Raw genomic sequence first — 17,822 nt, 5'->3', positions numbered from 1 at the left:
TGTTTTCTGGTTTGCTACACTCTGCTGTCAATATTACTGTGCTAATGTGAGCCAAACAGAGTGCACCTTTCGGGTAGTGACAGTGATGAATTAAGATAATCTTGTTGATCATTAAACACGTTGTGAGATGGACAAATGATTTATGGCAATATTTAACATGTTTGATGTGAAAAAGACTATTAAGGAACATCTTACAACTAAGAAAAACAGTGACAGGTACAACATGATTTAACTCTTAATTTTACATTTGTATTATCTCGAGTAAACTGGCATAAAAAAGGTTTTTTACAACAATAATGGAACTGTCCCAAAGTTGTAGGTGGCAGTGGCCCCTGTGAAGAAGCCCTTGACTCCTGCTGTGGCCCCTGTGTCAAATTATTAATAAAATGATCAATTTATAACAATGAACGACGGAACAATTCTTACCTATTTTTTGTTCAAACAATATCTCATTGTACTTGAAAGTAACCCAGAATGTGTATATTATAAAATAGTTATAAAATATTAACTATAAAATAAGGTTCCTTGTGTCACACCTGGTAGAGCTCATACCGTAGAGCAGGGGCCTCAAACTCAAATTACCTGTGGGCCACAGGAGGCAGTGTCAAAATGACCAAAAAAAGACACAAAATGACTAAAAAAATACACAGAATTACCAAAAAATACACAAAATTCTTTAAAAAAAGGCACAAAATTATTTTAAAAAAGACACAAAATTACCAAAAAAGTAATTAAAGGAACATTCCACACACAACAAGGTACAGTGCCATTCATATAAAACTGACATTAAACTTTCATATCAAGGTGGGGGCCACAAAATATCGTCATGGGGGCCCGCGGGTAGCGAGTTTGAGACCCATGCCATAGAGGCTCAGTCCGGCCGGCCCGGGTTCAAATCCGACTGCGAGCCCCTTCCAGCATGTCTTCCCTTCTGTCTCCCCCTTTCACTCTGAATCTCCGCTATCAATAAAAGCTATGAAATGCCTAAAAAATATCTTAAAAATAAAATAAATCAGCTGAAGAATTATATAGGAGACAGACTAAATTAGGAGCGAAGAAAAGAAAATGTGGCTGCCCTCTGCCTGCTGTTACCCCCGTGATAGGATGCAAATGGTTTATTCCGCACCTGCTCTAACTGTTTGGTTTGACCGTTATTAATGCGCGTATTTTAGCTAACGTTAACGGCATTAATGTCGCATTACAGTTTCCCCAAATTAAAGGCAGCTACTTAGCAGGGAATCAGAAAAGAGAAGAGAGAAGCAGAAAGCAAAGAAGGGATTTTTTTTTCAGTGGTGGGAAAGGTGAGTTACTGCCTAAACTACATAATAGTTTGATATGCTTTAAGCTAGCACTGCCATTTAACAGTTCTAAGTGTGTCCGTTTTGTTGTTTATGGAAATCTGCCGAGATTTGGTCTATTTTAGAGACCCAGAGAGAGAGAGCCTAAGAAGCTTTGCCTTTTGAAAAGCAAAAAAAGAGCCAATTAGCTTTTAATTACCTCTAAATATAGCTAAGAAAGTGCTTCATTTTTAGTATGTGGGGTAATGGAGGGAAACAATTGTGACTAGTGATTGGTGGTTCATCACAGTGCCTGCACAGATGCAGTTCATTTATGTTTCAGACTTACTGCCTGGTCGGTTGACTGAACTTGGCTCCCAACTTGCATAACTAGCAGCTGCTATGTGAACTGGAGAGCTGTAACTGATGAAAGTACCTGAGGAAAGGAACGGTGCCTGCTCAAAGACTTTCTAGATTTGTTGCATAGTCTTGTTTTTTTAAATAAAAGTGCTTAAGGGCTCTGGGAAGTTTTTCAAAGTTGTAAGCACTGGAGAAGAGCAGAGGAGTGGAGAATTGTGGGCGGATGGAGAGTGAATTTTTTAGTAGCATATAGGTTTAAAAAAAGTTGTTATCAGATGGTGTGTCGACTTTAGACTGAGTGGACACACCATCTGATAGCAGCTCCTGTTTTAGTGAAGTCTGGTAAAGATATGAGACAAGGTGGGCTCATGAAGGATACAGACCAGTGGATCTTAAAGGTTAAAGAAAATGTGAGACTGTTTTGACAAGGTAGTTGACCTTTTATCAGGGAATATGTAAGCCTACAGTACATTCTGTCCCAGGTATATTTGAGATATTGTCAAAAGAAGACTTTAACAACAGATTTAGACTCATTACAGAACCAATATCGCTCAATAGAATCATCCAGCAACTCCAATTGTGTGGGAATAGGCATTTTTCTCAGGAGATATTTTGACACGGTAGGGAAAGCACAGCTCATCATAATAAAATTTCATTTAGTTGCTTTAGTAACCCCTCTACTTCTCTACCATGACAAGTCAAGAAAAATTGTCTGCTATGAAAAAGGCTTTCGAAGCTGTTTTCTCATATGAACTCCAGGTAATGTCCAGAAAATCCTGCAGTTGCCTATTCATACATGTAGCGCATGACAGGAGATTCTCCGTGTCAGACACGTGCTCACTTACTTGAAGTACTCTGTTTGGTTTAGGGGAGAGATAGAAACAGGTAATGAAAAAGCGCATATCGCAGAAAGCACACTGCTGAGTCTCGTCTCTCCAAGTAAAACTTTCCCGTTGGCGTCTTTGTATAAATAACCCTTCATCTTCACCCTTGGATTTGTGTTTTTTTTTCCAATTTTGCGCTAATAGAAATGTCATCAACACACCCATTGGCTTGCTGGCAACGTGAAGTCTGTTTTTAATGTCAGGTCCAACTGATTTGGACATCCATCCTCTCGCATACAGCTTCTCCAGGTAAATTCTACATAAGTTCAAACTTGCAGTCCATATGTGAAAGGGGGTTTGATTTAAAAGTGAACAAAGGTTATGCTTCACTTATCAGATTAAACCGTTTTGTGCTGTTGACAATAATGTAAAAAGTTATCGACCAATCATCAATCAAAAATAATATTCCTGGCCATTCTGCCTCCCTGATATTGTGGTTGTACTTACAGTATCTTGGACTGAGGAGCAAATATATTTCGCCTCACAGTATATCTTTTAATATTCCTCACCCCTCCTGTCAGACAGAAGGGAAGATCCTAAAAGCCTACTTAGGTCTCATGTTGGTGGTGATCCAGCACTGCTTCTTACTTGCCATAAAGCTGGCTAGCTTCCTATCTTCAGCACCAGTGCTCCTCTCTTTTATAGTGTTTCACTAAACACACATAAACCACAAAAAAACTTTCTTCGGAATAGAGATTGAAAAAAAATAGTTAGTGTTTCCAGCAAGGGACGGCTTTACCTTTTTTCCTTAAGCTAAAGGCACCAACAGCAAATTAGTATTTAGATGCTGTTATTATGAACATTGCAATTACAGAGTAACTTGGTGGGAAATGAGCATTAGAAATAGTGCAGTACTGGTTGTTTATTTTATCAAACAATTTCTTCATGAGTAATTTTCAGAATCAGCTTTTATGCGCAATGTAATTAAGAAAATATCCCAACAGAAAACTCTTTTAGCGTGCTGATGGAAAGTACAAAGGAGCAGAGACTTTGAACAAATCCATGTGGAAGAAAAGACATGCCCAAAATAAAAAGGATAGTCCAAGTCTAAATTGGAAAAGCTCAAATGTGCTGATTCACTCTGCTGAAGATCTGCTACTTTTATTCAGCCTGAGCTGTGCCCCAATCAGACAGCACAATCTGCAGGCCATCACACGTACTGTACTGCACTATGTGATAGCTGCACTAGGGGAAAATGCTTCACAAAATGTTGGCCATTTAGTGACATCAGTTCCTGAAGCTATACATAGGTGGTTTAGTGCATAATATGATGAATGCAACATTGTGAAAACTAACAGGTTGAGACGATTATAACCTCAGTGGAGTGAACAGTAACAGTGGGGATTGCAGTCTGTTCTGATAGCAGGTGGCGGGCAGAAGGCCATAGATTGTGTACAGAGGTAAAATCAGAAGGGCAGCTGAATCCGGTGATGGCTGTCGAAATGAAGCTGTTGAGGTGTTGAGTCAGGCTGGTTCTAATGAAATGTTACCTTCTCCCTAAGGAAGGCTTTTGAACAGGTGGTCGCCTGTTTGTCTGGGATCAGTGGCGATCCTCTTCGTTGTGCAGCTCTGTCAAGGAGGGCAACCGGCAAGCAATTATCTACTCAGCAATGCTGAGTGGGTAAGATTGGCTGCTACAACTTGTTTCCAGTAGGGCCTGGAAACTAGAACCCCTTCTATTAGGAGTTTACTGGCTCAGCACTGTTCAGTTGGACACAAAAATGCTGTAACACACAGTGACTCAGTCACAGTACAGCAATGCTGCCGTGTTCTGCACTGCGTATTGGCTTTATTCTCTTCGTCTCAACAGATGTTTTTAATCTGTTCTATAATTATAGCTCAGGCTTTCACCTTTTAGTCACTATGCATTTCTGCATTTGCGCCTTACTTGTGTGTTTTAAGGTGCTAGGGCAGAAACGAACAATTACTTTGATCATCTATTATTTTCTTGATTAATTGATTGTTCTTTCTGTCTATAAAATGACAGGCAATAGTGAAAAATGTACATCCCCCTTTCACAAAGTCCACCATGATGTCTTCAAATATCTTGTTTTTCCAGTTCAGAGCAAGAAATGTTCAGTTTAATCTAATAAAAAAACTGAGAAAAGCAGGAAATCCTCATATTTGATAACAGCATTTCAATCATTTTTACAGAAAAAAATATCTTAATGATTAATCAAAATAGTTGCATGATTTTTCTGTCAATCAAATAATTGATTAGTCATCTAATTGTTGCAGCTCCTAGTGTATACATGCTATATACTTTTAGTTTTTTTTTTAAAAAGACAGAAAATCTTGTGATTTATTGCTGTTTATTTAGATTGAATCAGTGTCTTATTTCTTGGCATTTAGCCTTTCAAAAACAGTTATTAAAAAATGACCAACTTATTAAATCAGCACATTTAAATGGGGGATTTTGTTCAAGGTTCTTTTAGGCTGATGATGTCATGAAATATATCATTTTTGTTTCTTTTTACCCTTTATTTTACTAGGAATAGTCCAATTGAGATTCTGAATCTCTTTCACAAAGGAGTCCTGGCCAAGTTGGCAGCATAAAAAGTTTCACATGAAAGAACAAACAGACTTTAAACAACACTGCAAAAAGTTAAACAATATGAAAAATGAGAAATGTCATCTGACTACAGACGTTCACAGTTTCGTTCGAAATGTAACGTAAAAAAAAAAAAGGCTTTCGGTACAGCTCTAGTTTCTTCCTCGTTTTTCTTTTCACTTTCTATTCATGGCAGCATTTTCTGTTCTTGTTGACTGTAAACTGTGGTGCTGTTCAGTTTTCTTGGAGGAAAAAAAACAAGCTATTTTGGTGCATGAGGAGAGAAATGTAAGGTAAAAGTTGGTTTAAACTGTTCTCCTTCTTTTACAAAATTTGGGTAAAAATCTGTAAAAACAACAACAACAGAAAACAGTGAGCTTCACATACGTACGTGTGTAACCTAGTTCAAATGTATGATGTGTGTGTAAGCCTGTGCATGTATGCGAAGGCGCATGTGTGACTTTGTGATTGCGATTGTGTATGCTTATATATGTGTGTGTGTCTGTGTGTGTGTGCGTGTGTGTGCGCTCCTCACCCCCAGCTTCTTTCAGCCAGCTGCTTCATGCCTCATTGGGGTCTGTATTGATTGGTCCAGTTTCTCTTTGTTTTCAGTCCTCTATTTTGGTCGTCTGATGCAGCTCTAAGAAACCCGCTGGCCTTTGCTAAAACTGCCCTAACAGCTACAGGAGCCTTTGGTAAAATTGCTTTAAATGGCTAGACAGACTGTGGTCAGAAAGCCCTGAATGGCGAGAGAGCCCTTTGGTAAAATGTCTCCAGAAGGTCAGAGAGGCTGCAGTGAAATAGCCTCAATAGCTCCAATAGTTCACCAAGCAAGTACATACTGACACACATGCACACGGGGGTGCACGGCAACTCACACTCACACACTCCTTCTTTTTTCTTTCTTTCTCATCTTCTTTATGACACACACACACACACACACACCCACGCACAAACACACAGGGACGGAGCTGTGTGTGACTGACGACAGTTGCGAGTCGCCGTTTGTCTGCAGCGTTTTAGCTCTCGGTGGTGGTTGATGGTGACTGCCGGAGGGGAATCTAACATGGCGCCGAGCCCCTGCTCATTTAACACTATTCTGTCTGTTGTAACATGACTCAGCTTTCAGAAAAGGGACTTGATCAGTGAGACAGGGAGTGGGAGACAGACAGGGAGAGTGGGGGACTCTGACAGAAAGGGAGAGGGGGCGTGATTAGAAATGAAAGAACAACAGAGAAATGCGTGAAGCAGGAAGCTCTGATCTGTTGGACTTGGTGTACTGTCGCTACCGTGACTAACTAGATGACAGTGACGACGAGTTTTACTGGTAAATAAACACCAGGATATACAGCAAATCTCATCATTCAAGATGTAAGAAGTGTGTCACCACCTCCGCTCTTGCTTTATCCCTCTTTCCGTCGTTTTATCCCTTTTATCCAAACAGGACTTCCTATTTGAGTTTTGCAAGGTCACACCGATGACGAGTCCTGAGGTTTTTCCTGAGACATTGCAGAGTGAGGCTCTGCCGCGGCTCACATGCACACTTATCACAAAAGCAAGTGTCAGCAGACACTCATGCACACAAACATACACACTTAAACAGTCATGACAGTGACATTAGTAGCTTTCAAGGGGTTGGAGGGGCGTAAGAAAACACTTTACCACCTCTTGTCTGTCAGAGTGGAGAGAGGACCGACAGACGAAAAGATGGGAGGGCAGGAGGACCCCCAGGCTCTCAGTCTCTACTCTAACGTTGACTTAGACACAGATTTGTTTTATTGGCTCTGAAGTCCCTCTCCTTCACTCTCCTTCACACTTGTTTTCCCCATTTGTCTCTCTCCTCCTTTCTTACTCCCCTCTCTCCGTCTTCCCGTGCCTTTTATCTCCCTCTGCCCTTCTTTCCCTTTCTTTCTCCCATCCCTCAGAAGTTGTGGCTTAGCTAGAGGCTGACACAGCCATGCAGAACTTGGATGAGAAATTGCTTTTACTGTACATGCTAAACTACACACTAAATCGAATGACTGATGCTCTTGAAAGTGTTTGCTGCCGGGCAAAGCCAGCTGTAGTCTTTGGTTGTCAGATGGAATATAGTCGGCGGTTTGCTATGTGTATGAGCAAAAAAGAGCTTGGCAATCAAGCCTGGGTGTGTTTCCGCTTGCGCGAGAGTATTGATAAATCATTTTTAACTGACTGCAGTGCTACCTTGGCTTTAATGGTTATCGATAAGACAGTATATTCACAGTCAATCTCACCCATTGTGTCCTGCAGCCCGGTCCAGCACTGTTACAAACACCAGATAACTGCATGTAGTGTGACACAGGCATTAAACAGGAATGCACGAATGAATGCACACACACACACACACACACACACACACACACACACACAATTTTCTTTCTCTATCTCCTACTCCTTCTCCCACCACGAGTGTGAAATCTAATCATCACTGGAGCCCACAATCATTTCTATCTAATCTGGAGACACACACATGCCTGACAACAACAATAGCAACAACTGCAGCAGCAACTGCAAGCTAGCATTATCTCTGCTTCTACCAGCTCAAATAGTCTGCTTTTAAAAGCTGCCTATCTGGGAAGAATGCTGGAGAGAATTTAGCGGTTCAGGGTTGCCATTTATTGCAATCACAGTAAAGATATGGCGTCCATACGTCTCTGCATTCCAGCTGGTCGTGTACAAAAGTCGTAATGGAGAGGTTGTTATCTCAGCAGCTAACTTTATCCACAAATTTCCACCAGCTTGGGTTCTTTTGTTCTCTTATTTCTCTCCATGGTGGTTTAAAAAAGCCTAAAAAAAGCCACATCAAGCACCCCTTTCTCTTACTACTTAACTGCTTCAGTCTCTCTCTCCACCCTGGGCCGTTCTCCTCAGTCTGCCACATCTTCCACGCACATCTCGGCGGGGTAGCCGTCAGCGAGGGTACAGTATAGAACCCCCTCACAGCTGTGCCGTCCTATTACCTCTGGCAGTCATCTCACTGTCACACTGATCAATGATTCATGTGTGCGAGGGCCTCGGCCTGTTAGCTCGCTGCACTGCTGCTCGCTGTCTCCACTGTGCTGCTGCCGCTCCCATTATAATGACTGGACCCACTCGGAGTCTCTCACTAACGTGCTCGGTTATGTGCGTTTCTGCAAGAGCACAGGAGAGAACGATGGACACAGAGAGAGAGAGATAGATAGACAGACAAGGGGAAAAGAGAGTAAGAGTGAAGGTTCACGCTGAGCACATGCTGCTCGCATAACTGACTGCCTGCTGCGTCGAAGTGTGTGTCTGTGTGAGTGTGTATGTACGTACGTTGTGTGCCCACGCGAAGGATCAAAAATGCCTCAAATCCTATAAGCAATACAGTTAAGAGGTGAGAGGAATCACTGTTTCTGGAGGTATTTTTTATGACTTTAAATTCTCATTTTTAGATTTTTCTTTTAATGATGCTCAGAATGTCCCTAAACATTAGATTCTTGGGCAGCTGGTGGCCGAGTGGTTGAGACACAAGCCACATAACTGCATCCTACCCAGTTTGACTTTATCTGGGGACTTGTTAGTGATACCCTTTTCGTCCTCTAGTTTTCTGTGTGTTTCTATAAACTCAGCTGACCGATAAATATTTTAGGCCAAGAACAGACAACAAAAGAAAGCACAGAAACACCAGAGTTTCCTGTATAATTTAACAATACCCTGCTACTAAGGCTGTAACTACGGGTGAGACTCACCAGAGAGCCCACAATACAATATTATCTCGCCACTTAAGGCATGATATGATATATTTTAAATTTTAAACATTTTGCATCATGCAGAGTATTGCAGTGACATAAAATATGATATATTGTGATTTATTACAAATGCATACAATGTCCACAAAAGAAAACTTTCTACTCTCTATTAGTTTTTAATGCAGCAAAACAGGATTTCAAGAAGACTGGCCGACCAGTCTTTAATGTTGCAAGTGCATACAGTAAATGCTCTAGGTCTCTAGTTTGCGGTTACAAAGCTTCATGAGGCTGCATCATCCTAGAGGTCACAACAGGTCATTTCATACAGTGAGGAAAAAAAGTTTAAAATAATGTTCTAACTACATAAAAATGCTACAATAGGGACTAACATCATCACACATGAATACACATTGCTCATTATATCCACAAGACTCTCAGCTTTACAATCATACCCAATTTATGATATTCCAAGGCGATATCTAATATATAGTGTATTTTAAATATTTACATAATAAACACATTTATCTTAGGGATGGACAGATACAGTGTTTTTGAGACTGATACCAATTTTAGAGGAGAAAAATTCACTGTTTGCCCATATTGTGGTTGATGTTGTGAATTTGTGTGGAATTAAAATAGACCTTTTCCAAGTTGATAGTGCAGTGATATCCCGATATATTTAGGCTCAATATCGATATACGATATATATCCTGATATATATCCTGATATTTTATTGCAAAGTGAGAGCAAATGTTCAGTCAAATCCAAAGTCAAATATCACATGTCACAAGTAGTGTTATTGAAACTTTTTTATTTAAGTTAACATAAATACTGTATAACAGGAGTACCTTTTTTTTTTCAAATCAAAGCTCCATAAAATGCACATTTAAATAACAAAAATATCTTAAATAAAAATAGCCTATGAAATAAAATAGGCCAATTTTTTTCTGAAATAAATATATTTTTATGAGAAAAGAATAACAAACATTACAAAATAACTAAATATGACAAACCCTAGTAAGGGCAGCATTTATATATAAAGAAAGAAAAAAATTCAACTATGTCGATATATGAGTTTTGGTCTAATTCCATATTACATTTAAAAATATATAGATATCTTTTATATTGACATATCGCCCAGACCTACTATGCCAATGCAAAAGTCCCACACCTCACTGTCTCTTCACTCAGCAGCCATCTGTAGGTGATAAAGAAAACAACGTTTTATTTGCTTAGGGCATTGTTGGACAAACTATGTGATGATGACACTATTTCTAAATTACCTCAAGCGTTGTTATCGATATAATGTTTTGCAAAAAACATAGAAAAGACGACATGTACGCCGATACTGATTCTAATGATCTATATCTATGATAGGCCAACACCAGCCGACAAGAAAATTTAGCCCCATCGGTATCTTCACTGTGGCATTAAAAGCCTGCTACAGCATCTTAAATACAGTAATGTTGGCAGGGAACGCCGACGCTCCCACGGGTCTCGGAGGGTTAACTGTATCCTCAAATGTAAGCCCTAGCCCTGTCCTTGTCTGCAGCTTTATAAGTACTCAGAATTAACTTGGTCAAGTGTAGAACAACAAACATGTCAGCACTTTTCTTTATATTGCTGTGAGGACATCAGGTCCTCAAAAGTACAAGAGCATACACACAAACTTGCACTCTCCACCAATGTCCTCTCATCACGTTCCCAGGTCCTTATCCTTCCTCGCTTCAGTCTGTGTGTGTGTGTGTGTGTGTGAGCGCGCACTGTGGCCCTAGATGCTAAGTGTTCTAGCAAAAGGTCAACAGCTATAAAACAAGAGTGTGAGAGAGACGGAGAGAGAGGGAGACAGGCTGATGAGCAGGAGCAGGACAAGTAGGGTCTGAGGGGCTTTTGAGGAGGGATGGAGTGGCGAGGAGGAGAAGATAGGAGAGCCAGTGAGGACTGTCGCTGCAGAGTCATTACTGGAGTGGGTAACACTTGGCTAACGGAGGTATGGGGGGGGCACCGGAGAACAAGGAGAGAAAGAAAAGCAATCCAGACGAGAGGAAGTGAGGAGAGAATGGAGCATGAGAGATTGAATGGTGGAAATGCTAAATGTATCAGTTTGGGAATAACTTGTCATCCCTCACTGAGCACTCTTACAGACTAATTTATGAAACTATGATAGGTTGTTCCACTCTACTGCGTAATATAATGCAGTGCAAACAGTGGTGATGCATACAAACCTACATTTGTAGGTGCAACACTATATTTCATGTTTAATTCCAATAGAAGAGAGTTGATAATGGGCTGTAGTTTAAAGGAGATCTCTGTGGGATTGTCTCTCAATCTATCATTGTTAAATAAAAATGCGATTCAGACTATCATCAACATGCTTTTCCTTGCGTTTCTCTCCACCTGCCTGTTTTTTTTTTTTTCTCCCACCTGCCTGCTAAAGATAGAGTACTTACAGTACGAGACAACCAGCAGGGATTTCGCTGGAGACTAAACCCATGAAATTGAATGTACAAGACAGATCACTTGGGTTACTGTTTGTCATACTTTTTTTTCCTCTCCATCATCAGAATGAGTCATCACAACTAATTTCACAGCGATGTGTTAATGAGAAAATCCCCCACGCTGCATCTTCTTTTTTTCAAAAGGAAAATAAGAAAACTCCACTGAAGGAGGAGAAAAAAATTTAAATGAGTGACTCGTTCTCACACCGATGTGGAGAATCTGTGCATGTCCATGTCTGGTCTCGTCACAGGCTGACAGTTCAATTAGTCTGAACTAAATGATGCATGACGTCTCCCTCATGGCCCTAGTAATCGTCAGTGTTCTGCTTAGAAGAGCTCATATTGTGCATGAGTAGATAGCTAAACTAACAGTGGCTAGGGCTAGTCTGAAGTTGAAATGTATGATTTGCTGATCCCCATAGATGCTGGAGTAGAGCATGGGACCAAATTGGCTTCAACTCTCAGAGCTCATCATAGATTTACTTTGCAGAGAAAATACTTCTTTCTTTTTTCTCCTGTGCCTCTGCAACATGAAGTGACTGCAAATGGCTTTGAACTATCTGGAGTTGTAATTAGGTATTCCTCATCAGCTGGGGATCAAGTGTAGGCGCGCGAGCGTGTAGGTGTGAGCATGCATGCATTGCATACATGAAACTAGCAGGTACATGTCTGCACTTGTATGAGCGTGATGTACCTGTGTGATTGTGTTGGTCATGCGGCATAATTGTGGATTTGTTTTTCTAAGCAGCCATTTTGTGCAAGCGCATGTCAAGTGCTTTTTCTGGGTGTCGGCAATCAGCAGACAGAAGACAGACACCGAAGATGTTTGAAGTCGTTAGAAGTTCTTTTACCTTGATCTGCATTCAGCAACCATCCTCTGACTGCCACCAGCGCATAGTAACTTTGTGATTTGAGTCTTTGCTTTTGTTTGATGTTCCGAATGTGTCAAAGGAGAAAAAACCTGCAATGATTTATTAAATTTGCTTTGTTCTTCACATCAGCAAAGGGACATTACCTTTTTAGATTCTTTAAAGTAAGAAACTAAAGCAGTGTTGGAGTACAATCTCACATGAATGGGACCTGGTGATTGGTCAGAGGAAGGTGAATGTTTTACTGAACGTTTTATTGACAGTCTTGCAAGACGCTAATTAATTTCCTTAATGGCCAGGTGTTAGTTGTTTTTATTTAACAGCATGCAGGATTGTTGTCCTAGTAAACAGTTTTATGAGTGGGAGGGGGAATCCAGTATCCTCCCATCCTCCCATACCCTTTGTTGTTTAAAAGGCCCATATGGATTGTGAATCGGCAGCAGCTTTCAAAGCATCATTAGTCATGCATAAAAGACTGTGTTAGCGCTTTAATACCAGCCCTGGGCTCAGGCTCTGAAGATCTGCCTTAATTGCCCACCTCTGCCACGTCCCGTGTTCATGTACGCATGTGTACGTGCATATACTGGACGTGTGCGTGTGTTAGCGTTTATGTGTGCGTGTGTTCTTTGTGTATTTGCTAATTGTCCACTGCCTTGCCGGGCACTAATAAGCACATAAACTGAGTGAGAAGTCTAAGATGGGCATTAAAGGAGATTCAGACACACCCCTCTGCATGCCTTGAATATTGATCTTTTCTATCTGCTTTTCCCTCTCCCCTTGGTTGTCACTGTGTGTGTGTGTGTGTGTGTGTCTGTCTGTGTGTGTGTGTGTAGCGGTCCACCTGTTAGGTCTGACCTGGCATCTGCGGCACGGTGAGAGCCAGCTGTATGAGAACGGCCTGAGCTCAGCGGACCATCAACAGGAGGACCGCAGCAAAACCAGACCTACCAGCTCTGTCCACCTGCTGGACACACTCAACCCTGAAAACACACACGCCAGTGACAGAGGTGAGCTGATACTCATACAGTACACACGATAATAACAGATGTGATTCTCTCAGCTAGCAGTAGGATTTTCCTGTCAGTAACATAAAGGCAATGTAATACAGTCATTTACAGTTCTGTAAACATTAATTTTTTTTGACTGGATGCAGACTTAATGCATTTCACACACTTTAACTGTGCTTGGCTGCTTTTATATTGTATTCATGTGACATTTTAAAAGCAATAAGTGTGCAGTTAAACCAGTGGGGTGTTTTATAAAGCAAGCATTTAGAGTTAAACCAGGCTTATTTCAGTAAATCTGGCTTGTTTTCATAACATTCTGTTTTATTAAGGACATTTAAATAAGTTTCAATAGAAACACATCTCTCTTCACTACCCTGGTCCTGGTCAGGCTAGTTTTTAGCCTTAGTTTCACATCAGGCTTTTTGCAGTACATGTCAAATGTAAAACATTTTGACAAGGACTGCCTTTTCTGCCTAATTAAAATCTGAAGACATATCTATTTCAGGCTTAAAGGGTAACTCTACTGATTTTACACATCAAAAGTCTTTGGGAGCACAACTGCATATGTGAAAAAAAATGTTGGTGTACAACGGTATACAGTCTTTTGGGCTGCACAGAGTCCGATAAATCGCCTGAAGTGATGTTGGAGATGAAAACAACAAGTTTAACATTGAAACTGTTGTGTGGAGTATAGAAAGAAGTGAGCTTAGCAGACCTCTGTAGTTGCTCCTCAGCTCTGTTTGAGGCAAGCGGCTCAAGGCTACATTAGCTGCTACTACCATACACAACACAATCTCCAAATGAACTATTGTCAGTTGAGTTGCTTTGTGAGTAATGAAAGTGCCAGGGTTGGACAAAGGGGAAGAAAGAGTGTGATGAAAAAAAACAAAGTCTCTGGTTCTGCTGTAACTTTGACTTGATTTTATTTAACTGTCCACTCACAATGCTGTATACTAGTACTAATAAATGTATGCCGTTTATTTGTTGCACAGCACAGACATTATTATTAAGCCAACAGATAACTATGACATCAAAATGGACCTTCCATGGACAAAAAATTGAAAAAATGTCTCTTATACACAGAATCTAAGTTTGTGTGTAATGTTAGATATTGATTTTAATTTAAATGTAGGTTTTAGATGTAAACTAAAGCTGCCAACTGCACAGCAGTTGGATATCTCTGCAGCACAATACATAGATGTCTAACAGTCACTTCTTCATACTCTGTTGATAATGTTCATTTAATACAATGTCTCGAACTGAAAATATGCCTGAATCTTGCATATTACATTTTTAAGTCTTAGGCTTCCTCCAAGGATGTGAAATAAATAATGCATAAAAAAGAAATTGAGTCCATGCACAGTAAGTAGAAACAAGTGAAACAAAATAAGTATTGAACAATGAAATAGTTCAAGTTAAAATATGAGTTAAAATATAACAACTTGTGGAGGCTGTACTGTCGCTTGTAGCCCAATCCACCTCATAGTTTCAAATGCTAATTTATGCTAATTCACTTTAGTCCTTTTTGATATGCCAACACTGTTAAATGGTATATTGCATCTTTTTACATCTACACATCATTTTCAGCAGTTTGCTTGACTTAAACCCAAAGTGCTTGCAAGCAAAGCACTGCAAGAGCTTGAGCTAACAACGAATTTTAGCAGTATATAGTTCATCTCTGAGCTCACCGCTGTTTGACAATATGCTGTCAAAAGTTCTCTTGTGCTTTGCTGTAACATGTGCCTCAGTATTATATACTTGTGAATTGATGTGATCAGAAAGTCTGGTTCCAAAGTCATGAAATAAACTCAACGTGACTTAGTCTGCTCACATCAGCCACAACTAGGCTTCTCACAACACGCTCTGCTTTTATAAAACAACTTTATTGAACAGATCTGTGCCCAGACACACACACACACACACACACAAACACACGGTGAGAAAGGACAGCTCTAGTACATAATAGTCACATGCTTTTCTGAATTCCCTACCTTTCTGGCAACATTAATCTAATTGTACTTCTGTTTTCTCTTTCTGCACACTTAATTAAATAGAACCCCTCCAAGGACACTCTAACATTTTTGCTACAGGATTCAATGGAAGTACAATTATTAGAATAGAATGAATACTAGAACATCCTCTTGAAATGTAAATACGAGCATTTAACCATTATGACTGGACCATGTTGAGGCTGCCTTTATATCCATTGGCATGAATTCCAAGCAGACACTATTGCATTAGCACTCTGGCTTGCATGCATAACACACTCGGCACAATGAATGTTCCAATACGATAGAGAGACATCAGTCCAGAGATCAGCCTCGAACTGATTACTCATTTATTAGAAAGGCAAGGTAATTGGTTAATCATGTTCCCTCTTAGCCAGTACGTGACTGGAATAGGCTTTCTCCACTCGGCCTCCTCTCAACTAGCCAGAGGAATTACTAACACCAATTTAACCCCATGACATGGGACATTAATTGTGAGTGTTCCAGGTCATGAAGTCAGGCAGGACACAGCAACCTTCACGCTTAGACTGACTCTGATGGATATTACATTGAATGCTGTCGGAGCCCATGTTCAGCACTTATACAGAGACTGTGCGAGCCAAACTGCAACCCGCTGCAATTTAGGCAACCTGGGACATCCCTAAAGCAACTATTCTTGATGAATCCTCACATTCTGAGGATTAACGCTCTCATCAGTAGCTAAATCCTCCGATAGAGCGCGCAGGGGTCACGGAATTCACTTCCGAGTGTTGCGTCACGACAATCCATTGTTTCAACTCCTATTGCTTTATATGCTTGATGGAAGCTGGGAAATCAAAATGGGCAAAGCTAAGCCGTTGATGCACGGGGCTCAGATTAATAAAATTGGCACGGTGGAGGTGGTCCCTGGGCAGAGGAGGGCCAGAGAGATTAGAGATTAGGCTGTAATCCAGTGTGGCAGATTATCACGCTCATCCTGCTGTACCCATCACCTCTCACACCGAGAGACCACACAATCCCCTAGATTACACAGCGAAGGATGGTGAGAGGAGGCTGCGGGGAATGGAAATGACAAAAACAGGACACGGTAGGGAGAGAGAAGAGTGAGAGTGATGGGAGGAGAGAAGAATGATTGATGGATACCAATCTGCATGAAGGATGCGTGAGATATCCATCATAAAAGTGGCACAAGCTAAATAATTGCTCACATTAAAATCTAATTTTCATGAAACAACTTATTAGCCATTTTCTTGACTTTTGTCTACAGAACAAAGAAACCGAGCAGCAAAATGTTTTTTCAATTTTTTATTCTGGAATAAATGATTTTTATTCTTGATGCGCTGCTATAAACACAAGTAACAACATAACAGTGGGAGCATAAAGATAGCTGAGGAGACTGATTGGAGGATAGTTATCAGTTTCTGCTTGTTTTGATATAAACTGATGACACAGTAGGGAGAGATGAAACAAGCTCAGCGGAATGATTGGAAGGTAGTAATCTGCTTGTATTCCTGTTCATGTATTTTTAGTGTTGTTGTTTTTATGTCAACTTCAATGCCATAAAGATAGGCTCTCTGTTTGATTTGTTGGCTCCGAGCCGAAATCAGGAATCGGGAGCAGCAGAATTGTAATCTACCTTTTCCGAGGCAGCTTGCAGCACGATGCTAGATACTAATTGACATGTTGTGTCATCTGCGTATGGCTAGTGTCTTGTCAAGCCGCGCGTGCTGTGTTTTATGTTCTTCTGCTATCTCTCCTGCAGTCTCAGAGATCACCAGGAGCTCTTCTTAGTCCTCCACACATAAAAGCCTCTCTAATTAGTGCTACATTAATTGCCACTCACCCCATGATAATCAACCCCAGGCTGACGTGCATGCGCCGACGTGCACGCACCGACACTCCCGCCTTTTTCTCCATTTCTATATCTGACATGAATGCACGCGAGCACGCGGACATGCCCACACACACGCATAGAAATTCCTCTGGTGCAGATGAAAGCAGAAGTGCCAAGAGAAGAAATTTTCTGTCAGTGGATTCCCTGCCTTAATGAAGTACATTGAAGTTTGAGAATAATATTTCAGTCAACGTGGAATGCTGGATATATTAATGATATGAAATGATACAAACTGACATACAGTAGAGCGGCATATTGCCTCATTATAATGTGAAGATGATGAAATGTGGAGCCTGTGGAATGCCATCTGAGCCTATGAGATGAGTGGGTAAACTGTGCGTATGAACGGAGAGTTAGTGCTGAATTGTTTTCACTCTATCTGACGGTGTGGTTGGAAATGGTGTGTAGATGGATGGAATGTGACACAGACAGAGAGGAGGGCTCTTAAAGAGCACATCAATATTCTAGACTGCGTGTATAGAGAGAGTGGAGGGGGAGAGAGGCTAAGCAGTGTGTATGTGTTCAGAAGAGTGTGCATATTGAATGCATGTATGTGGGAAAAGGAGACGTGTCTGCGGGAGAGATGAGCGTGTATGCGCTTGTGCATGTGTGCAAATCGTGATGGACTGGTCCCTGTTACACCAGTCTCATTGATTTTCTCACGCTGGGATACAGTCTCGGGATGTAACACACACAGCCACACACACAGAGACACACACACACACACAGAAAGTATAGATCATTTAGTGAACCCCCTGCTTGA

General features: G+C 40.8%; 1 protein-coding gene across 1 annotated transcript in view; it reads left to right on the top strand.

Moving 5' to 3' along the window:
- The window catches only part of tenm1 (teneurin transmembrane protein 1), a 202,630-nt gene that overhangs the window by 82,924 nt on the left and 101,884 nt on the right, over window positions 1-17,822 (top strand). The window contains exon 6 of the mRNA XM_059345783.1: window positions 13,004-13,177. Within this exon, the coding sequence (XP_059201766.1) occupies window positions 13,004-13,177 (174 nt within the window). The remainder of the gene's footprint in view (window positions 1-13,003; window positions 13,178-17,822) is intronic.

This window comes from Centropristis striata, chromosome 12 (assembly GCF_030273125.1).
Source record: "Centropristis striata isolate RG_2023a ecotype Rhode Island chromosome 12, C.striata_1.0, whole genome shotgun sequence".
NCBI lineage: Eukaryota > Metazoa > Chordata > Actinopteri > Perciformes > Serranidae > Centropristis > Centropristis striata.
The sequence above is the reverse complement of the archived record's forward strand: the minus strand, read 5'-3'. Positions and strand labels throughout refer to the sequence as shown.